The sequence below is a fragment of the Mustelus asterias genome, chromosome 2 (genome assembly GCF_964213995.1).
Source record: "Mustelus asterias chromosome 2, sMusAst1.hap1.1, whole genome shotgun sequence".
Taxonomy (NCBI): Eukaryota; Metazoa; Chordata; class Chondrichthyes; order Carcharhiniformes; family Triakidae; genus Mustelus; species Mustelus asterias.
Window position 1 is genome coordinate 34,289,154 of NC_135802.1, and position 24,235 is coordinate 34,313,388.

Sequence of the window (24,235 nt, forward strand, 5' to 3'; positions counted from 1 at the left end):
AATCCATGAGCATCGAGCTGTACCTTCTTTACATTAATATGTCCCGTCAATTTTTCAAATGGAAATTAACTTGCTATGTATTTCGAGAATTCCCTTCATTTAGTTTATTTTAGCTTAACAGCACAGTCTCTTTATCTAGGTTTTGTTCCTCAGGTGCACAGTGATGTACTGCATGGGGACAAGTCAACAATGGAGCAAGCTAAGTCAAAGAAAAACCCAGGTTTCAATTTGTAACATGTTTTGTTTTCAAAAATGCATTTTGATAAGATGTCATCATAAGCAAGGTGCAACAATAGGAAACACCCCTGTCAAAGAAAATTGGTTTAAACGATGGGAGCACGTGAATCGGAACCCAGAACCTGGGAAACACTTCTGGCTGAGGAAACAACAAGAATAATTGGGAATATATGAATTTGCCAAACACTGTTGAATGTTTGAATCCAGTCCACTTAAATGGTGCTTGGCAACTGGGCAGAAACATTTCCCAGACTCAATCTACTATCTTTTACATAATCTGCTTGCTTTTGACTCCCACAGTTTCCTGTGTTACCTGTTCCTTGCTGATCTGAATTTAAACCTGCGGTGTCAATGTTTTGAGAGATGCTGCACTTTGTTTCTCTGAGCCCTGCATGCAGCAGTACCATTGATTTGTTGTGGCTGGTTAATTTCCTAAAGTCTGCCCGGTACGGCACATCCTCAGGAAGTGAATAATATTTACTGTGCTGTGCTGTGGAGGCCGATCAGGGAGTGGCACTCTTTCCAAAAGCTGACTGAAGCGCTATCAATTAGGCAAAAGACTACTTGTGTGCCAATACAACTGTAGGTTTTTATTCATTACAGAACTAGGAGCACATCCTAACAGATAACTGACCCGAACTGAACAAGGGGGCGGAAACAGCCACATCTTTATTAGGTGACAAGGGGAGGAGCCGGCAGGGGATGTTTCCAGGCATGACAAACACAACAACGGTAGTCCAGACAGGACAAAGGCGCAACTGTAGTCCACCACACTGACACAGGCACAATGGGCCAAGTGGCCTCCATCTATGCTGTATGATTCTCCGACCCCCCCCCCCCCCCCCCCCCCCCCCCAAATGTAGAGATGGCAGAAAAGCAGAATCCAGAAGAGAGTGTGAAGCATGTGGATCCACCAATAATAGCTAAAATGTAACAGCAGATTTGTACAATGGCTAACTTTTAATAAAGGTGTTATTGGCCACAATGAATGGAATATTCAAACAGAATCTCAAGGACATGTACCTCAATACACCACCAGAAGGACAGATAATACAAGTGTGAGAGTAATGAGCTACACACCAGGGAGCAAAAAAATGTTTTAAGTTTTTCATCTCTGTCCCCAGATGCTGTTTTTTTTCAATCATTATCTTCTCACTTTGTGCATACAATTAAGAATGAAGGGCATCCTCAGATTGCAGAAAGCAATTGCCTTTCAATCTATCTTCTAAGCTTTAATAGTTTATCAAAATATTGTGATGTAAAGATGCAAATACACTTGGCGATTTAATATTAAAATCATAGAACTTTAAACAGTAATCTATGGCTGTGCAACAATTTATAACTGTATATGGCGCTGTTAATTTTAATTATTTATAGGTTATTTTGCTTGTGCAAATTCGAACTAGAGACCAGCCAAATTATTGAGGCGCTGATAAATTCAACGGAATTTTGTATCTGCCTCCTAATAAGTTTGATGGAGGCGACTGTGGGGAAAAAATGCTGCCAGGGATAAAAGCTGTGGACCGTTACCAGGTAACAACACCCACAAATATAATTTAAACTCCCGCAACAATTTCCAAACATAGATCAGCCATTTTACCCACTTGTTTAATCCACCTAGTTTAAAAAAAAATTATAACTCATTTTTAGGTAGCTTTATGGTAGATTAGGAATGGCGGGCATGTGGTTCACTATTGTCATAGCATTGAGAGATACAAAGCTGGCAGCATTCAGATATTGGACAGAACTGGAAGTTCACGTTTACATGGATTCCAAGCAGCTGTTAGTTTTCATTGTGTATTCAATGGGGGGATCTTCTTTTGGCAAGGCAGCAGCAAGGGTTAAAAAAATGTATTTATTTAACATGATTACATCTCAAAGTGTATCACGAGCGAATGAGTGTATTTGGTGTTCTACAGGTAGACATGGCACAAATTTGCCTGTGTACCACAGGCCAAATAAATGATCACATGGTCTGCCTCCTTTGGTGTTCGTTGAGGAATAAATGTTTGCCATAACACAGGAACTCTTTGGTGAAATCTTTTATCTCATCTGGAACTATAAGGCGGAGTGAGCAGAGTCCTGATCAATCCAAAAAAAACTGTTGCCCTCTAACTCGGGTCAGCTGATGCAGTGGACACGACTCAAACTCTTTGATTATTATACAACAATCTCCTTTGTTGTACTGTACCAAATTACCACAAAATTACACCAGGCATCAAACTTGGTTATACACAAAGTATGTAACCTTGGACTTACTTTCTTGAGCACAAAGTAACTTATCTTTGATCTACTCCATTCTACACACAAGTATTCAAAAGGTATCAAAACTTGACAAAATAACTCATGACTTAAACTTAAAGATACTGCCAACGGCGAGCTGAACTGATCAGATTCCCTACGGGTGGTTTTTTTTTGATGTCTCTGAATCCCAGACTCGGGGTCTTGCATCTACAGTGTTTAATCCCAGGTTACTGCTGCCAATGCCTCCCCTTCTTGAAGAGGTTCCTGCCGGTCATGCTCCCTGTCAAGGACAGGCACTAACCAATCACTGTCTTTTTGGTCATGAATGCCGAGAGTCGTTCCTCTGTCAGTGGTTGTAATTCTCTCAGGAACACGGCACACAGGAATCTGTGTTCAATCACTGTCTGTTCAAGGGATAGCAACCACTGTCTAATTAATTCCTGTGTTTGTTCCATAGCTGCACATCCTGTTTTTTGCTGTTCCCACAGTCCTGAGCCGAATACAGAGTTAGCCTTTTTATCAGGTTTTGCCGGTGTCCTCATTTTGCTGATTTCTTTATAAATATCCCTTCAGGCTACAATAAGCACTTTCAATCATGTTATCCTCACTCAGTATTGCATTGGTGTGCAGGCCTAGATCGTGCTCAAGCCCTGGTATGGGACTTGGAACTGCGACCTTTTGATTCAAAATGTATTTTTTATTGTATTAGCCAAACTCTCAGTCAGTGTAAATAAGGGAGAATGGCTTTACAAGCCTCCATCTGTGTACTGTTTCCCTTGGGCCATGTATTTTTAATTATTAATAACATTTGCCAAAGTTTCAGTAATCTGTCAAAATTATTGTAAATATTTTCCTGCTTGCTGCAATGCGCTTCAAGCGGAGGCAAAGGGTTCTCCTGCATTTGCGCCAATGTCACACAAATTTCAAAGGCTGCTGGAAGTTGCCACAAACATGAAATGCTTTAATGAGCCAAGCGGGAATCGGGAGAGATGATGGTGTAGCGGCAATGTCACTGGACTAGTATTCTAGTAATCCAGACTAGTGCTATGGGGTCGTGGGTTCAACTTCCACCATGGCAGCTGGTGAAACTAAAATTAAATTAATTAATTAAATCTGGAATATAAAGCTAGCCATCAGCAATGGTGACCATGAGGACTGTTGTAAAAATCCAACTGGTTCACTGATGTCCTTTAGGGAAGGGGACCTGCTGTCCTTATCCACTTTGGCCTAGATGTGGCTCCAGATCCACAGCCATGTGGTTGACTCTTAACTGCCCTCTCAAATGGCCTTGCCCAGTCCAAGGACAGTTAGCGGGTGGTTAATAAATCATGGTCTTGCCAGCGATATCTCTATTCCATGAAAGAATTTTTAAAAATAAGCTGCTGTATATTCCCTTCTATAATTGTCATTTAAGAGTGTGAAGTCTGGGTAGTATCTGTGTAAAAATCCTCAGGGCTGCTCTAGAAGCGGGATGGGCATAAGGAGAAGAGAAGTAGCCGTCATGAAGAGGTGTACCAGGAACCAGTACTTGGCTTGGAGCTATCCTTGAGGTTGGTGAATGGTATTGACTTTGAGGCAAATGTGGCTTTCATGTCCCATGGCACAGTTTTGCTTTCTGTTTCCCACGAGCCCCAAAACACCAGGGAATCTCATTGTTGTGAAATATTCATTTTCTTTACATTTTCCAGTCATGAGAACCATGAGACACACTATGCAATTCCCTGGCTAAATTGTACATCTAATTTGCTCAAAAAAATCCTGAACTTTCAAAGATAGCTCAAGATTTTGGACACTCAGCTGCTAAGAGGAGAAATATGCCGGGATTAGAGATAGTGATTGTAATGGTGCAGTTAAAGTGATCTGGTCGCTTAGTCAGAATGCTTGACCCTGGACAATGTCACATGGTATTTTAAAATAAGGTGGTGTGTGTTAAGCATGTGTTAAACGGCACGGTGGCACAATGGTTAGCACTGCTGCATCACAGCGCCAGGGACCCAGGTTCAAACCCCGGCATGAGTCACTGTCTATGCAGAATCTGCACATTCTCCCCATGTCTGTGTGGGTTTCCTCTGGGTGCGCCGGTTTCCTCCCACAGTCCGAAAGACGTGCTGGTTAGGGTGCATTGGCCATGCTAACTTCTCCCTCAGTGTACCCGAACAGGTGCCTGAGTGTGGCGACGAGGGGATTTTCACAGTAACTTCATTGCAGTGTTAATGTAAGCCTGCTTGTGATTACTAAATAAACTTTAAAAAAACATGCTCAAGATGGTCAGTTGAAAAGATATGATGACTGTCTGAAGATCAGTCTAAAGAAAATGCAGCTTCTCATAAGCAGTCCAATTCACCACTTGTGCCGTGGTAGCATGATGTCTGCAACAGGAAAAAAATGGCACAGGGGTATTCCCAATGAAGTGCTTTAATAAATATATTTTTAATTCTTTAATAATGTGAGTGTCTTTGGCAAGGTCAGCAGCATTTGTTGCCCATTCCTAATTGCCTATAGTGCCTTCAAAGTAATAAAACTTCCCAAGGCACTTCATAGTAGCATTATCAAACAAATTTTGAAACTGAGCCACATCAGGATATTTTTGTCAGGCAACAGGTAGGTTTTCAGGAGCATTTTAAAGAGAGAGAGTTGGAGAAGGTTAGGAAGGCAATTCCTGAGCTGTAAAGCTTAAACAGCTGAAGGCATGGCCACTATCAAGGATGCACAAGAGGCCAGAATTGGAGGAGCACATAGATGTTTGAGGGTTGTAGGGCTGAAGGATGTTCAAGATGGGGAGGAGCATGGCCATGGAGGGAGATTTAAAACAAAAATAAGCATTGTAAAATCAAGGTGTTGCCAGTCAGGGAGTACAGTGACGATGGGGTGAAGAACGATAATGGCAAAGCTTGGTGCAAGTTTCATCCAGTTGGCCTGAGAGAGCCCAAAGGAAATTAAGGAAAGATCAGCTTCTATGTAGAGGAAAACATTCCTCATGAAAATTGACCCAAAAAATTCTTAGAGTACTGATAATTTATATTAAGTTGCAAATTATTTTTTTGGACTGTTATCATTGACAACAATGGATAACCATCAGCATCATATGGGGACTCTTTCTGGAAAGTGTACTTCACTTCAAGATTCATGGAGGGATGGATGAGAAACTTAATAAACCTATCTTCAAGGCGATGTGTGGCAAGATTGTCTATTGGTGTGTTATTTTGCTAATCTGTGGAATAAATGACAGTCTGGCAATGCCGTTCAAACAACAGAGTATAAGTTGGAGACTTGGGCGGAGAGATGGCAAATGGAGTTTAATCCGGCAAAAGTGAGGTAATGCATTTTGGAAGGCCTAATAAAGATAGAAAATATACAGTAAATGGCAGAACCCTTAAGAGTATTGTTAGGCAGCGGGACCTGGGTGTACAGGTGCACAGGTCACTGGAAGTGGCAACGCAGGTGGAGAAAGTAGTCAAGAAGGCATACGGCATGCTTGCCTTCATTGGCCGGGGCATTGAGTTTAAAAATTGGCAAGTCATGTTGCAGCTTTATAGACCCTTAGTTAGGCCGCACTTGGAATATAGTGTTCAATTCTGGTCGCCACACTATCAGAAGGATGTGGAGGCTTTGGAGAGGGTACAGAAAATATTTACCAGGATCTTGCCTGGTTTGGAGGGCATTAGCTATGAGGAGAGGTTGGAGAAACTTGGTTTGTTCTCACTGGAGCGACGGAGGTTGAGGGGCGACCTGATCGAAGTCTACAAGATTATGAGAGGCATGGACAGAGTGGATAGTCAGAAGCTTTTTCCCAGGGTGGAAGTGTCAGTTACTAGGGGGCACAGGTTTAAGGTGCGAGGGGCAAGGTTGAAAGGAGGTGTACGAGGCAAGTTTTGTTTTACACAGAGAGGGTGGTGGGTTCCTGGAACTCGTTGCCAGGGTGGGGGGTAGAGGAAGCTGATACGATAATGACTTTTAAGGGGCGTCTGGACAAATACATGAGTAGGATGGGAATAGAGAACTCTGGTCCCCAGAAGGATAGGGGGGTTTTAGTTCAGTTGGGCAGCATGGTCGGTGCAGGCTTGGAGGACCGAAGGGCCTGTTCCTGTGTTGTAATTTTCTTTGTTCTACTTGGACAGTAACACTCTTAAAGTTCCCAGTGCAATCGGATGGAAATCATTTGCTGTGTAATTCTTTTTGGAGACAGAAATGCAATAATATTTGAAGAAGTGAAGAATTATTCAATGGTTCATTACAGATCAGGTTTGGAAGACACTTCCATTTCTGTGACTCAGCCACTTACAAGATAAGCTCACTGGTTCTTTTTCAAAACAAAATAAACTATATTACCAGAATGGATCTAATGCTACATTAATATGCTTGCACTTTTATCCATTTGGATGCTGTTTGTTACCACACAACCTCCACTAGCTGGCAGAGTTAGACTGGGCTGCAGGCTTCTTAACTGCTGTTCTCTACTTACAAGTCAGGAACCAATTAGACTGTATTGTTTCCAATTGCTATAAAAAACATAGAGTTCTGATTTATTAGTCTAACATTGACAATTCAAGAAATTTCAAAGTTCTTGTGAGTTTTTAAACAAGTGCACTCCTTTCTGTTTGGTAGTCTTTTTAAAATAAGGGTGGGACCTGTCTTTGAGCAGAGCACACATGCATGAATGAAAAATTCTTGGAAGGGCTAAGGAAGCTGTGATTTGAGCACTGATTTAGGTTAGTCTACTCACTTGCCAAGTTCAGTTTGAAAATGTTGGGTTCAGAATTGATGTGTTCCAAATGGAATCATTCACAGGGCCAGACCCACTGTCTATTGATCAGAACTTCATTGATGCCCTGTTTTTTTTGTGTATAAGTTCGCAGGAAGATTTAGCAAGTTGGAGAACATCAAAAGAGAGAATAAATTAAAGTTTAGCTTTAGACATGATAATTTAACTGACTAAATGTTTTCTGATTCACCTGTGCCTGGAACCCATGTGTGAACTTGGCAGAAAACATTATAAGCACACATACCAAAATCGAACTGAAAACTTATTTATGAATTAAGTTTGCCTCTTTGTTTAACTCTTGTGACTGAATCCAAGTGTCTTTAACCAAATTGCCGATTATCTTCATAGATCCAAGATCATGAGTTTCATTTCTTGATCGTTGCTGTACTGTGGTTTGCCATACTGGGGATTGTCGTAATGTTTTGACTCTAAATAAAGTGAGCTTGGTCATAACATTGGAAATGGTGAAGCAACACACTTAATACTTCCCCCATAATTATGTAAGGAGAGAGAGTAGTGACCTGAAAGTCCAAAACAACCTACTGCTGCTGTCTTCACTCAACTTTGACACGAAGGGAGCATATTCACTTGTGAGCGTTCATGAAATAAAAGCTGCGCAATTGAATGTTATAAGTACTCACCGATAAACCGAGTTTACATGTTGGGTCTAGGGGCAATTTCTTTTAATCTTTTTGGATGCATGAAATTATTTAATTTCATGGTGTGAGAGATGCTGCATCGGGAAATGGGTTAATATCAATAACTGAAGAAGGTTTTACAACACTTCTTCAATTGATGAGCGTAAGCAACATGATAAGTCAGTTTTGACCAAATGATTAACATGATTGTATCAGCATTGAAGGTAGCCCAGAGAGTTTCTTTCCATTATGTGATTGCTGCTTTTCTTTGATGTGCTGTCAATAGCAATATTCTTGTTCCCAAGTCAGAAGGCTTTGGCTTTAAGTCCCACTGCATAGGTTTAGCACGATATCAATGTTGACATTCCAGTGCAATATTGAGGGAGTACAGCATTGCTAGAAGAGTCACCTTTCAGATGAGGCATTGAACTGAGACCTTGTCTGCCCCCTCAGATGGATTTTTAAAAAATCATTAATGCGATGTGTGTGTTGCTGGTTAGAACAGCATTTATGGCCCATCCCTGATTGCTGTTGAGAAGGTGGTGGTGAGCTGCATTCTTGAACCATTGCTGTCCATTTGTGTAAGTATACCCACATTGCTGTTTGAGAGGGAGTTCAAGGATTTGGATCCAGTAACAGTGAAGGAATGATGACACATTTCTAAGTCAGGATGATATGTGGCTTGGAGCAGAACATCCAGGTGGTGGTGTTTTCTATGCATCTGCTGCACTTGTCCTTCTAGATGGCAGTGGTCGTGTGTTAGGAAGTTGCTGCAGTGCACCTTGTAGATGGTACACACAGCTGTCACTGTTCATCGGTGGCGGAGGGATTGAATGTTTTTGGAAAGGGTACCAATTAAGCGGGCTAGTTTGTCCTGGATGGTGTCAAGCTTCTTGAGTGTTGTTGGAGCTGCACTCATCCAGCCAAGTGGAAAGTATTCCATCACACTCCTGACTTGTGCCTTGTGGGTGAGGAGTCAGGAGGTGAGTTACTTGCTGCAGGATTCCAAGCCTTTGACCTGATGTGGTAGCCATAGTATTTATTTGACTGTTCTAGCTCAGTTTCTGATCAATGGTAACCCCCAAGATGTTGATGGCGGGGTGGGGGGGGGGGGGGGGATTACCCAGGTTTTGCTGCATTTGCTTCAGTATCTTAATGGTGCTGAATATTATGATGTTATCAGTGAATATCCCCACTTCTGACCTCATGATGGAAGGAAGGTCATTTGAAGCAGCTGAAGATGGTTAGACTGAGGACATTTACAGCTCAGGAATGGGACATTTGGTCCAATTGGCATCTCCTGGTTGAGAGGACTGCTGAACTATGAGATTTGATTGCAGCACAAGTTCACCAATTTGCTCTGGGACCAACTTGGTAATCGAAGAGCAGGTTGTTGTGATTCCTGTCTTGCAACTCCTTCTCATTCACTACAATTACCTTGATGCATTTGGCAGGGGAATACTAATATCGAATAATTTGAAGAGCAGTATGGAAACCGACTGACAAAATTTTGTCGGTAGCTTTAAAAAGTGATGATGGTTGAATCGAGTTTTGCTTGTTGCATAGTTTCATTTGGTTCATGATTGTTGACATGCTAATTTTATAAGTCTCTGTCATTGTTGCATATGCAGGATTTGGAAAGAATGTCGCACTTGAGCTCATTTTGTATTCAGATGCCTGGCAGAAGGCAAGTGCTTGATATTTCCCGTTTATATTTAGTTTCTCTGCAACAAACACAATGGGATTGCAGGTGCTATTGAATCTGATCATCTCAAGATCTGATGTTCCCATAGTTCCTTTGGAAGTAGCCAATAGGAAGCACCTGCAGTTTGAATTAGTCAATGCTTATAGAATCAGATGTGTGCAACATCAGAATAGATAGGTTTCCTGTTTTATTTTAAAATATTGCAAGACCTGGTGTGAATAACAAGTGTTAAAATATTGCAAGACCTGGTGTGAATAACAACAAACACTTGCATGCATTTCAAATGAAGACCGCTCAACTGCTTTCTTATGAGCAATGCATTTTGAAAATGTTAGAATTAACATTTCTAATGCAGGATTCCTTAGAAAGAAAGAACACAAACATTCTGAGATTCAGTGTGATGGCGAGAGCCCAAACTGGAAAGATTCCAAGCAGACGGTGTATTTCAGTAAACAATTAGGCTGACAGTGACCATGCACATAAAATACCTCTCTAAGGTCTAATTAGAAAGGTGATCAAAAATAAGTAGTGATATTATAGCAGTGATGCATTTACTGACAACTATCTTCCAATTAACATCAGTGATAACCTAATAGAATATGTATGCTTTACAGTGTAGTATTTGGCTTACGCTGAGTTGGTTGAAGAATACTGTAAATCCATAAGGGAGAGTTGAGTGCTGCAGCGTAGTTTACAGTGTTGACTTTGAGTAGAGAGCCCAAGAGATGTGAGCATTTGTATTTTGTCTGCATACTTACATAAGCACACATTGGCTGTCATGTGCACTCGGTATATCAGACACCATTTCTAAACATAAAAAGTTATTTGGCTGAAAGGAGGGGTAGCACAGTGTAGTTTGAGAAAAGTGGCTGCAAATCCATGAAGTGTTTTTTCTGTCTGAATTGATCTTGGTTGATGTTTGCTTTCGAACACTTCTTCAGAACTACTTAGGAGTGCAGAATTCACCAGCACTTCGATTTTGCTGAATGGATCCGACCTGACCTCCAGTTGTCAATATAAACAAGTTTTGTAGTGATGTTAAATTGGGACATGCCGCATGGTTGAATTGAAAAGTCTTAGCCAGTTGAGTAACAAATATTGTGTAAATATATTTTTATTAGAACATCAGACCTTAACTTCCATGAAAGTTTTGACTATCGCATTAAATGTAGTTCTAATGTATTGCTTTATTCAGGGATTTATTTTCATTTTCCCTTCCACCATTTAAATTTTTGCACTGTATACCATGATGGCATGTGCAGATCCTTGGCCAAAATGCAAGTGCAGTAGATAATCATCCATTGCTAATATCTCACAGATGGTTTGTTATGAGATATGTGCCATCATGAGATATTGGCACTGGAGGGGGTGCAGAGGAGATCCACTAGGTTGATTCCGGAGTTGAAAGGGTTGGCTTATGAGGAGAGACTGAGTAGACTGGGGCTATACTCATTGGAATTCAGAAGAATGAGGGGAGATCTGATAGAAACATATAAGATTATGAAGGGAATAGGTAAGATAGAAGCAGGGAAGTTGTTTTCCACTGGCGGGTGAAACTAGAACTAGGGGGCATGGCCTCAAAATAAGGGGAAGCAGATTTAGGACTGAGTTGAGGAGGAACTTCTTCACTCAAAGCATTGTGAATCTGTGGAATTCCCTGCCCAGTGAAGCAATTGAGGCTACCTCATTGAATGTTTTTAAGGCAAGGATAGATAAATTTTTGAACAGTAAAGGAATTGAGGGTTATGGTGAACGGGCGGGTAAGTGGAGCTGAGTCCACAAGAAGATCAGCCATGATCTTATTGAATGACGGAGCAGGCTCGAGGGGCCAGGTGGCCTACTTCTGCTCCTAGTTCTTATGTCCTCATATTTATATTTACAAAATATATATTAACTGGAAATACTTTTTAAGAATGGTTTTTTGTGGCTCTGGCGTCAGTGTATTGTTCTCGCAAATGATTGTTTGAAGTTGTCTCTACTTCAACACATGCTGCTTGTTCAAGTTCCCTGCGCAACACAGGATATAATCTCACTTCCAATAGAGAACACTCTCATTGACAACTAGTCTCGAAATGTTATCATTCTAACTCTGAATGATACATTTAGAATAAGGGAATATAACTGCCAGGTTGGCAAATGAGATTGGTGAAAAGAGATCCTCCTACTTCTCCCTCGCCTTGAGTGCACGCAAGATGCCCGGCAGTGGATGTAATAATGGACCGAATTTATCTAGCTGAATTGCACTTTAGAGAAAATTTGAACCTCAAAAGTCTCTATTCATCAACCACTTCAGTGTCTGACCACAAACTGTTTGCAGTCTTGAATTTAGTTCATTTCTGCCATGAACGCGTTGTTGGAGTGAGCGATGGAAGGAGCTTTGTGTGGAGCATAGAGCACACCAGCATAGAGCTGTGGGGCTCAATAGCTTGTTTCTAACCTACAATGTTCTATGTATCCCTTACACTGTGTATTGCCTATTAACTTGCATCTGCTATCAGTCTGCCCATTCTGCTTACCTGCTTGTTTCTTTTTTTCTTTAATAAGCCAAACTTCAAGATTCTGTTATGTACATCCAAATCCAGTTCAGCAAATATGTAAGCACAAACTTACTTGATCCCTGGAGTCCACCATTGCCAACACGACTCCAGTTGGATCTGTAGCACCCAGTTAGCCTAACTCTAGTCTAATCAACTTTGGCAGTCGTACAGTAATCTTTCTGGTACAATGTGCCGAAATGTTTCTCTCAAGCCTCACATCAAAATATATATTATATATATATATTTTTTTTATTATGTATGTATCTGTGTGACACCAGCAACTGCACCTCAAATGTATTTAATTGGCTGTAAAATACGGTGGGATGTCCTGAAGTTGTGAAAGGTGCTCTTCAAATGCAAGTCCTTCCTTTCCTTAGTTTTATCGACCGCATTCCTTTTATCTATCCAATTAGTCATTTCTTCAAATAACTTTGTCAAACATGACTTGCTTTTAACAAAAACCCTGCTGGCTCTTGATTAACCCAGCATTTGCAAATGCTTACTAATTTTATCTGGAATTATGGATTTGAAGAGATTGCCTCCAACTGTAATTAGAATAACTGGCCTATGGTTACCCAATTTTTCCTTCTTTTCAATCTTGAACAAGAAGAATCAAATTGCTTATTCTGCACTCCCCCCACACAATTTACATATTTAAAGAGGATTGAAAGATTGTGGTTAAAGTCTCTGCTTTCTGACTTTCAGCAGCCCAGAATACATGCTACCAGGCCACGCGATACCTTGAGGTTCACCAATTCATGCAAAACTCATTACCTTCTCTACAGTTAGCCCTGTCAAAGGTTTTGATACCCTTTTCTATGTCCACATGCTCACTTTAACAAGTTACAACTGCAAAATATTTATTAATATTTCAGCCAATACTTTATGCTCCACAATTTTCCTCCCTTCATCACTACTTTTAGCTATATTTTTTATTTCCTTACATAAGTCTTTACTACTTATCTTTTAACCCTTCTTATCTCTCTTTTCAACTCCATATGATACCGACCATCATCATAGGTGCTAAGCAAGCACAAATTCTTACTTTCCTTTGTCTCCTGCATTCCTTTTATCTATCCAATTAATACATTCTTTCTGTCTTTGTTCCTCACCACCTTTAGTATTCGTGTAACTTTGACATGTATAATAATGGTTCTCATTTCTACGGTGCCTTTATTGTAGTAAAGCATCCCAAGATGCTTCACAGGAGCAGTGTCAAGCAAAATTAGCTGCTAAGCCACAGACGTGATATTAGGTCACATGATAAAAAGCTTGGCCAAAGAGAATCTTAGAATGGTTACTGTAAAGAAAGAGGCCATTTGGTCATGTCCTAGAACTCTGTAAAAGAAACTCTGCTAGTCCCACTCTCCCACCCTTTCTGTCTAGCCCGGCAAATTCTTCCCCTTGTGGTACTAATCCAATTCCCTTTTGAAAGCCGTTATTGAATCTGACTCCAGATCCGAACTGCTCGCTACATAAACTAATTCAGCCTCATGTCACTTGCTTCCTTTACTGATCACCTTAAATCACCGTCATGTGGTTCTTGACCTTTCCACCAAGGGGAACAGTTTCTCCCTGAGACCCCTGATAATTAAATCTCCTCTCATACTTCTCCATGGAAAACAACCCCAGCTGCTTCAATTTATCCAGGCAACTGTACTTCCTCATCTCGAGAACCATTCTCATTCTGAGGTTGCGAATCTTTTCCAAAGTCCAAAGATGGACAGGTTAGGGTGGTTTGTCATGCTAAATTGTCCCTCCGTGTCCAAAGATGTGTGGGTTAGGTGGATTAGTCATGTTAAATTTGTGGGATTGCAGGCTTAGGGTGGAGGAAATGGGTCTGGGTGGAATACTCTTTCGAAGAGGTGCAGATTAGATGGGCCAAATGGCTACTTTCCGCACTGTAGGGGTTCTATGGTTCTGCAAGCTTTTTTTCCTGAATTGTGGTGTCCAGAATTGGACATAATACTCCATTGAGGCTGAATCAGTGTTTTATAAATGTTTGTCATAACTTCCTTGCTTTTGTATTCTGTGCCCAAAATCCCACATGCGTTTTTAACCATTTCCTCAATCTGCCCAGCCACTTTCAATAACTTGCATACATATACCTTGAGTCTCTTTGTTCCTGCATCCCTTTAGAATTGTATCTTTTATTTTATGCTGTTTCTCCTTGTTATTCTTCTCTTAAGTATTTGACCTCACATTTCTCAGTGTTAAATTTCATCTATCACTTGCCTGTACATATATTAATTTGAAGCCTATCACTATCCTCCTCATTGTTCACTGCACTTTTCAAGTTTTGAGCTAACTGCACATTTTAAAGTTGTGTCCTGAACATCCATGTCGAGGTCATGATTTTGTGACCAGCAGTAGTAGTCCAGCAAGGAGGCTTGCTACTGATCTTGAAGAAAGACTTGCTGAGCCATCCGGTGACCTCTGTGGGGAGAATATTATGTATGTGCAATTGATTGTAGTGTTGTGTAAAGGGGATTCTTGGCATATGGTCATATGAATCAGGAGCAATAGTATACCATTTGACTTGCTGAACCTGCTCCACCATTTGCGAAGATCATGGCTGATCAACTCTATTTTCCTGTTTACCCCCTGGACTGTTTGATTCCCATGTCAGTCAAGAATGTATGAGTGGTGAGCTATAGTGATGTCATCCAACTGTCCAAGCAGCCAATCACATTAAAGGAATTTCACAGTCAGCCAACCAGGACATAAAAAGCACGATTATTCAATCACTTTTTAAAAATACTGGGTCATACAAATGGGGTTAAGGTAAAAGTTGAAAAATCATAGAATCCCTACAGTGCAGAAGAAAGCCATTCAGCTCATGAACCTGCACTGACAACAATCCCACCCAGGCCCGATCCCTATGAACCCACATATTTGCCTTGCTGGTCCCCCTGACACTAAAGGGCAATTTAGCATGGTCAGTTAACCTAACCTGCACATCTTTGGACTGTGGGAGGAAACCGGAGCACCCAGAGGAAACCCACGCAGACACAGGGAGAATGTGCAAATTCCACACAGACAGTGACCTGAGGCTGGAATTGAATCCGAATCCCTGACGCTGTGAGGCAGCAGTGCTAACCACTGTGCCACCGTGCCGCCCTTAAATGAACAAATTAAAATAACAAATACTAATTGAAAAAATCTTTTGTCATAATGGAGGCATTTAACAATGCTCCTCTAACAATGCTTTTTTTCAGGAACAGATTGGTTATTCAGCAGTAACAATTACTCAGCTTGCTATTTAAACCCAATTATACCTCCTCAAACAAGTTTTAACTTTATATGCTTTCTTTTGTTTGTTTCTGTGAGCATCACTGGCATTTGTTGCCTATCCTAATTTTCTTACAAAGGTGATAAGCCACTGCCTTGAATTTTTGTCATCCATGTGGTGTTGGTACACCAGCAGTGCTATTCAAGAGTGAGCTCCAGATTTTTGACCAGTGACACTGAAGGAATGGTGACATAGCTCCAAATCAGGAAGATGGTGTATGACTTGGAGGAGAACTTGAGGTTGTGGTGTTCCCATGCATCTGATGCCCTTGCTGCTTTAGGTGATGGAGGTTGCTAGATTGGAAGGTGCCTTGACGAGTGTTGAAGTGTAACTTGTAGATGACAGAACCCAGACTGAGTTTTGGTGCGAAAGTTATTACTGAGCAAATGCTATGATGGGGAGATGCTGGTGTTGGTCTGGGATGGGCACAGTAAGAAGTCTCACAACACCAGGTTAAAGTCCAACAGGTTTATTTGGAAGCATGAGCTTTCGGAGCGCTGCTCCTTCATCACTCACCTGATGAAGGAGCAGCGCTCCGAAAGCTCGTGATTCCAAATAGACCTGTTGGACTTTAACCTGGTGTTGTGAGCCTTCTTGCTGAGTAAATGCAGCTTGATGTCACTGTCAATGACACCTCCATCACTGTGCTGATGAATGAGAGTACACTGATGGTGACGTAATTGAATTGTTTGGATTCGTCCATCTTTTTGTGGACAGGACATCCCTGGGTAACTTTGCAGTTTGTTGTAGCTGTACAGGAACAGCTTGGCTAGGGGTGCAGCTTGGTCTGAAGCAGTACTACAGCCAGACCGTTGTTAGGGCCCATTGCCTGTACTGCATCTAGTACCCTCATCCATTTCTTGACATGTTGTGAAGTGAATCAAATTCGCTGAAGATTGACATCAGGGATGCTAGGGGCCGCAGAAAGAGGTTGAGATGGATCATGCACTTGACACTCTGGCTGAAGATGTTGCAAATCTGTGTTCAGCCTTGTCTTTTAAGAGCAGGGAATGAGAATTTCTTGTCCACTCAGTTGACTTCGCTGATTGGTGACTTGGTTGTGGGAAAAGCATTCTTTGTTAGAGCAGTGAATGGAGAGCACAACTTGAAGACTCCTGTTTTGATCTGTGTTTATGCTAAATCCAGAGGTTCAGACCAGATGTGGAGCGGTAATGGCAGCAAACACTGACAGTTGGCCATCCAAATGCCTGGAAAATTCCAGGTCAGTTTGTGTGCCAAAACAACCCTGGTCACTTGCAGCAGCATAGGTCTCCAGGTATGATTGACAGAGAATGAGCCAATTATCTCTATACTGGTGGGGAAGAGTGGTGTCACTTGATACAGTCATTGGAATTCCCCCCCCCCCCTTCTGCCTCTGTCATCCTATATTCTTCCATGGCCCTCCATAAAATTCACCTCTTCACAAGAATGATCCCAGGAATGAAGCGTTTGTCATATGAGGAACGGTTGAGGAGTCTGGATCTATACTCGATGGAGTTTAGAAGGAGATGGGGGGGATCTAATTGAAACTTACAGAATACTGAGAGGCCTAGATAGAGTGGATGTGGAGAGGATGCTTCCACTAGTGGGAGAGACTAGAACTCTGGAGCACAACCTCAGAGTGAAGGGATGCTTCTTTAAAACTGATGAGGAGGAATTTCTTCAGCCAGAGGATGGTGAATCGGTGGAACTCATTGCCACAGAGGGCTGTGGAGGCCAGGTCACTAAGTGTCTATAAGACACAGATAGATAGGTTCTTGATCAATAAAGGGATCAAGGGTTCGAGAGTGAAGGCAGGAGAATGGGGATGGGAATCCTATCAGCCATGATTGAATGGCGGAGCAGACTCGATGGGTTGAATCACTTAATTCTGCACCTATATCTTATGGTCTTAATCAGTTTTTTGGTCAGCCCTCCTCAGCCTCCTTTGACTCCACTTACTCTTCCGTAATTTTCCTTTGACTTGATTTTTATATGTTTAGATGCACCATGCGAGGTTTTGTTTCATGCAAGCCATTAGAAAAAGATCTAAATTCTTTCAGTGTATTGATGTTTCAAGAAGGGCAGTGTGGATGGTTGGGCACTGGTGCTGATGATGAGAAAATGCAAGCTCCTTAAATACAAATTTCAGGAACCTGATTTTGTATAACTTGAGGAAGCCTATTCTTGAATTTCACCCTCCTTGGAGAGGAAATTTTGAATCTTTTGCAAAGTAAACATAATTTTCCTTGAGAGGCAGCATTAAAAGTTAACTGGCACCGTCATAGTTAAGCAAATGAATGTGACGGCTTTCATTTAATTTTTGATGAAACATGCAATGAATCTGGAAGTTCAGAATGAAGCTATAGTCTGGAGCCACTGACACAATGGCTGGTTACACTCACAATACCCTTGCAATAGCTATGTTTCAACCAGCCTTTGTATATTCTAAATCCCATACAGTTTCTCATCAAGGATGACGCTTAAACGTTAATGGGGAAATGCTAATACTGTTAAGCAATTGGATGCTTGCCAACTTTTGCAAGATCAAAAGGGATGCATGAAAGGAGATGTTTACGTTCAGAGACTGTAGAAGCGCTTTCAGAAGTTGTGCTTGATGCAAATAATGGGAGGAGGGAAAATAAGTCACAATTCAAAGCTTTCGTGGCATTAATGGCTTTGGGCACTGTACGTTGGCGTAGCAGCTAAGCCATTCAATGGAATTAAGCATGAAGTTCAAATCACGAGGGAAATGCATATAATTCTTTGGGCCTCGTGTCTTGACTGATTCAGGCCATAAGCTGGATAAAGGCATTTGTTGAGATCACAGGCAGCATTGGCTGATTCGTTGCACGAAATTAACTTTAAGTAGCTTCTGATCCAGCCAAGCAACTCCTGAGACTTGCCAAACTAGAGCAACCTTTGCACAGTACTGATCTGCCGTCTAGGGTTTCCTAATTTACTGCCAATCCACAGCAAATTAACCACAAAAATACCAGGAACCAATTCCCAAGGTTTTGGACCTGAGCTTGGGATTCTAAATTTGAGAAAAGGTGAAGTACTTTTGATTGTTCCCAATCTCTGGTTGAGTATACATTTTAGTTCCTGCATGGGAAGAAAACAACGCATGAAGAACATCGTGATTGTCTTATTTTGGCTGAAGATTTTTTTTAATGGTGGTTTCAAGTTGATTTTCTGCTGCCTTGCTTTGTCTGATTGAGACCTGGCAGCCTCTGACCCAATTGTACTGTTCTGAAATTGAGGGATAGATTCATGTATTTGTTCATGGGGCCATGTTTACATTGTGATTAGTGTTGTGCAAGTGATTTCTGCCGAATGCCAAACGAGCAGTGGGAATCTGGAGTTGAGTTTCAACCATGATGCGGCATGGTGGCACAGTGGTTAGCACTGCTGCCTCACAGCACCAGGGACCGGGTTCGATTCCTGGCTTGGGTCACTGTCTGTGTGGAGTTTCCCCATGTCTGCGTGGGTTTCCTCTGGGTGTCCGGTTTCCTCCCACAGTCCAAAGATGTGCAGGTTAGGTTGATTGGCCATGCTAAATTGACCCTAGTTTCGGGGGGTTAGCAGGGTAAATATGTGGGGTTACGGGGATAGGGTGGGATTGTTGTCGGTTGCAGGCTCGATGGGCCGAATGGTCTCCTTCTGTAATGTGGGGATTCTATGATGCAAGAAACTAAGTGCACTGCATGGGGTGTGAATGCAGTGTGATATCCAACCTCCGGGTTGAAAGTATTCTGGGTTCTTTCTCCTCATCTCCTTTCAACTCAAGATGCTGAATTGTTTTCTCTTTCCCATTTTCTTAGCATTTAATTCCTAAATGCTGGGCGAGAGGTTTGTGGACTACATGTCTTTAGACATGTACAGAGCTGTTTTGGGCAATGCTGTTGGAGACATAAGCAATGCAAACTTTTTTTTTCAGGTTGACTGGAAGCCAGACTGCTGGTTTCAGAGTGAATACTGCCATTTACATGTACACTGAAACACAGGTGGCTTGACAATGTCAGAATACCAGTGAGATGTTTAATGTTCATAAACTGCATACCGTGCTGTTGGCACACACTCAACACTTCACTGGTGGTCCAATGCACTGTATGGTTTTTTTAAAACTGCAGATGCAGTGGTTGGAGTCCTTCCATTAGTCAAGTGGTGTGCATTACATCCTAGAGCTATTTCGTGCTAAGGCCTAATTCCAAACTGACATCTATTTGGCTTAAGTTATCTTGAACGTTTTTGCATCTGTGAATTCAATGGAGTTTTGCATCATCTAGACCTGTATAGGGCAACTGCCATGCTCGTAGGGTTCTGCTGTTCCCTTTTGAATTGTACATCTGAAAATGAGGACTGGCCTCTAGTCGTCATGTTGGTAATGCATACACTTTAGCAGACTTGATTGAATCAGATTTTAAAAAATGTCTTTATTGAGAAGCTACTACCTGTTCTTTCTGTAACATCAGTGATGATTGTTGCTGTACAAAAAAAATGATGTAATCATCGAAAGTTGTGGTTAATTTTCCACCCAAGGGTTTTTGACACACTGGGCAGGATTGTGATTTGAATCCTTTGCAGCTGACTTTTACTGGATGCAAAGCTGAGGTTCGAAATTTAATAATAGTTGAGGCTTTGGTGTGAATGTTTTGCATTTTAGTTAGCTTCCTTGTTACGTCAGCCCCCCCCCCAAAGTTTATTGATGATGGTCAGTCAGAGGGTTTATCTTATTGGTCATTTTGATTTCTATAATTAGTGGGATTAATCATTATTGATTTTTAGTTGAGGCATTGTTTTAAATGGACCTGCCAGAATTACAGCAAAAAACATTCTTGTGCACCTGACAAAAATGCAATTAATTGATGGTGTGCTTCATTGCAATAACGGAAAAGTTGCAAACAAATGTTCCATGGCTGATGCTTAAATTACAATTCAATCAGTATTCCTGAATAAGTTGTAATTACAATATTAATGATGAAAAATTTGTATCATAATTGCTACATTATGCAATGAAGCAAATGCTGTCATGAATCAGTGGCCTGGTTTTGGCAACAGTTGAAGACAAACAACTGGAATGGATGCCTGCTGGTGACCTGGGGTATGCAAGTACTTTAACATTAATTAAATGGAACACAGCACTTTTATTTCTAACTCAATTTTTTTCCCTCTACAGCTTGTTGCCATATTTGAAGAACAAGAACCTCACCATGGTGGTGATGGCACCAGCGCTAGTTCAACTGGCACGCAAAGCCCAGAGATATTCGGCAGTGAGTCTGCACCTAATTCCTTGTCTGCGTTCCAACCTTATCAAGCATCAAGTGAGATTGAAGTCACGCCATCTGTCCTCCGAACAAGTAAGTCCTTTTATGTGCACATTCATTCGTGCAAGGAGATTGTGAAAAATGGGCCTATGTCTTTGTACAATAATCATACCATTCTGCAATTATTCTTATATAAAAGCAAAATGCGGGGGATGCTGGAATCTGAAACAAACAGAAAATGGTGGTAAATCTCAGCAGGTCTGACGACATCTGTGGGGAGAGAATAGAACCAACGTTTCGAGTCTAGATGACCCTTCAACAGAGCTCTCAACCCTGTCCTTTCATTCAGTGTGATCACAGCTAGTCAAAAAAATCTGCTTTAAATTTCTGCTCCTATTCTCTGCCTAATAATTTTTGTTGGGATCTGCACATATGGATGCCAGATGCTCGAAATCTATAAATTGTATCCTAAGCAAGGGTGTAAAGCTTCAGGAGAAGGTCTGGTGAAAAGAAATCAAGTGGGGAAAAAATACAGCTTTAAGAACAAAATCGAGGAATGCTGCTTGCAATGCCAATGCTTGCCTTGGTACAATAATGTTATCCAACGTTCAGATCTGATATCCAGAAATCAAGTCATGAGATGTGATTTTAAAAAAAGCATTCCAATGTGAACAATTTTTGGTCCTGTTAAAGTCTCCCTGCATATAAGGGAGCAACATTCACTATACAAGGTGCCCATGAAATTGCAATGTGCTACATAGGTCCGTCTTTTAAACACAGCGCCTGTTGGCGCACAAATATCTCCTCTTCACTCACCATCCACCCCCCTCCCAGCACCCCTCCCCCATTTTGAAATGTGTTCCAAGGTGTGATTAGTCCAAATGTGAATAAGGGACCATGAAAATATGTTTGGATGTGATCATGAGGTTTTGCAAAATCTGAGTTAGAATGAATTTCTGGGGACACCAAGAACCTTTGTTCCTGAAATATCTAACTGGAGCCCTGCTATTTAGTTAGCCCTTAATGTGACAGTTCACGGGGGGAAAAAAACTCGCTGATGAAGAAAATCATTCTTGACTGCAGGGTTGGTTACGGGACTATTCCTGCAGTAATCTTTTAAATTGCCGACTGGCTAATTTGCCCAAATGGCTTAACTATTTTTGTTCATTTATTTATTGCTACTCGCACATTTTCTGTGACATTTGTTATGGTAAGACTGATGTTACACTTTTATAATGATAGCAATGTTATGCCTGTAACGGACCAAGTATTTTCTACTATTGTGACCTACGTATAAGATAATCTGTGTCTTTAAGGCAACAAAGTTTTAAAAACAAAATAACACCAATTAACTGGAGTTAAAATGCTTTAGTAAAGGAAATGAGTAGATTACCAGATGTTTGCAAATTTAAGGTTCCAGGACAATCTCAGAACTTCCCTCGCTGCCAAAACTTACTGATGGTTGACCTGAAATGACTTTGTTTGATGTCTTGTATACAAAGAACAAAGAAAATTACAGCACAGCAGCCCTCCAAGCCTGCACCGACCATGCTGCCCGACTTAACTAAAACCCTCTACCCTTCCGGGAACATATCCCTCTATTCCCATCCTATACATGTACTTGTCAAGACGCCCCTTAAAAGTCACTACCGTATCCGCTTTCACTACCTCCCCCGGCAACAAGTTCCAGGCACCCACTACTCTCTGTGTAAAAAATCTGCCTCGTACATCTCCTTTAAACCTATGCCCCCTAGTAATTGACTCTTCCACCCTGGGAAAAAGCTTCTGACTATCCACTCTTGTCCATTCCTCTCATAATCTTGTAGACTTCGATCAGGTCGCCCCTCAACCTCCGTCGCTCCGGTGAGAACAAACCAAGTTTCTCCAACCTCTCCTCATAGCTAATGCCTTCCATACCAGGCAACATCCTGGTAAATCTTTTCTGTACCCTCTCCAAAGCCTCCACATCCTTCTAGTAGTGTGGCGACCAGAATTGAACACTATATTCTCAGTGCAGCCTAACTAAGGTTCTATAAAGCTGCAACATGACTTGCCAATTTTTAAACTCAATACCCCAGCCGATGAAGGCAAGCATGCCGTATGCCTTCTTGACTACCTTCTCCACCTGCATTGCCACTTTCAGTGACCTGTGCATCTGTACACCCAGATCCCTTTGCCTATCAATATTCTTAAGGGTTCTGCCATTTACTGTATATTTCCTATCTCTATTAGACCTTCCAAAATGAATTACCTCACATTTGTCCGGATTAAACGCCATCTGCCATCTCTCCGCCCAAGTCTTCAACTGATCTATATCCTGCTGTATCCCCTGATGGTCCTCATCGCTATCCACAAATCCACCAACCTTTGTGTCGTCTGCAAACTTGCTAATCAATCCAATTACATTTTCCTCCAAATCATTTATACATATTACAAACAGCAAAGGTCCCAGCACTGATCCCTGAGGAACACCACTTGTCACAGCCCTCCATTCAGAAACGCACCCTTCCACTGCTATCCTCTGTCTTCTTTGACTACCAAATAAACCTGTTGGACTTTAACCTGGTGTTGTGAGACTTCTTACTGTGTTCTTTGACCGAGCCAGTTTTGTATCCACCTTGCTAGCTCACCTCTGATCCCATGCGACTTCACCTTCTGCACCAGTCTGCCATGAGGGACCTTGTCAAAGGCCTTACTGAATTCCATGTAGACAACATCTCTTGCCCTACCCTCATCAATCATCTTTGTCACTTCCTCGAAAAACTCGATCAAGTTCGTGAGACACGACCTCCCCTTCACAAAACCATGCTGCCTTTCACTAATACGTCCACTTATTTCCAAATGGGAATAAATTCTGTCTCAAAGAATCCTCTCCAATAATTTCCCTACCTATGATGTAAGGCTCTCCGGCCTGTAATTGCCTGGATTATTCTTGCTACCCTTCTTAAACAAAGGAACAACATTGGCTATTCTCCAATCCTCTGGGACCTCCCCTGTAGCCAGTGAGGATACAAAGATTTCTCTGAAGGCCCCAGCAATTTCCTCCCTTGCCTCTCTCAGTTAATACTTTTAACATTTTGGAATGTGATGTCTGAAGTGTGTGGAACAGTGTTCAAGTTTAAGAGAGATGTATCCATTTGTGGGGCAATTCAAAACTAGGGGTTATAAATATAAGATAAGTCACTGATCAATCCAGTAAGGATGTGCAAAGACTTTATCCAGAGAATGGGTAGAAAATGGAACTTGCTACCACATGGGATAGTTGAATACGCACAGATGCATTTAATGGGAAACTAGATTTGTAAAAGAGGGATGTACTAATAGGATAAGATTGGTGTAGATAAGATAAGGTGTAGAAGGGGTATCCTGAGGAGCATTAACACTGGCGTGGACCTCTTGGGCTGAATGGCCTGTTTCTGAGCTGTAATGTTACACAATCCTATGTGATTACAAATTGTTACCTCAATTTTATCTGTTCTTAAATAGTTTCCTCTTAAACTATTGCTTTGGTATTTGTAATTTGAGGATCTATCCATGGATTGAATACTTCTTCATTATGTTACAGCGTAATTTT

At 41.4% G+C, this 24,235-nt stretch overlaps 1 protein-coding gene across 4 annotated transcripts in view; it reads left to right on the forward strand.

The window, feature by feature from the left end:
- pard3aa (par-3 family cell polarity regulator alpha, a) overlaps window positions 1-24,235 on the forward strand; it is an 847,887-nt gene that overhangs the window by 347,922 nt on the left and 475,730 nt on the right. For all 4 annotated transcript variants that reach the window (XM_078233098.1, XM_078233104.1, XM_078233102.1 and 1 more), the window contains exon 3: window positions 20,574-20,754. In XM_078233098.1, the coding sequence (XP_078089224.1) occupies window positions 20,574-20,754 (181 nt within the window). The remainder of the gene's footprint in view (window positions 1-20,573; window positions 20,755-24,235) is intronic.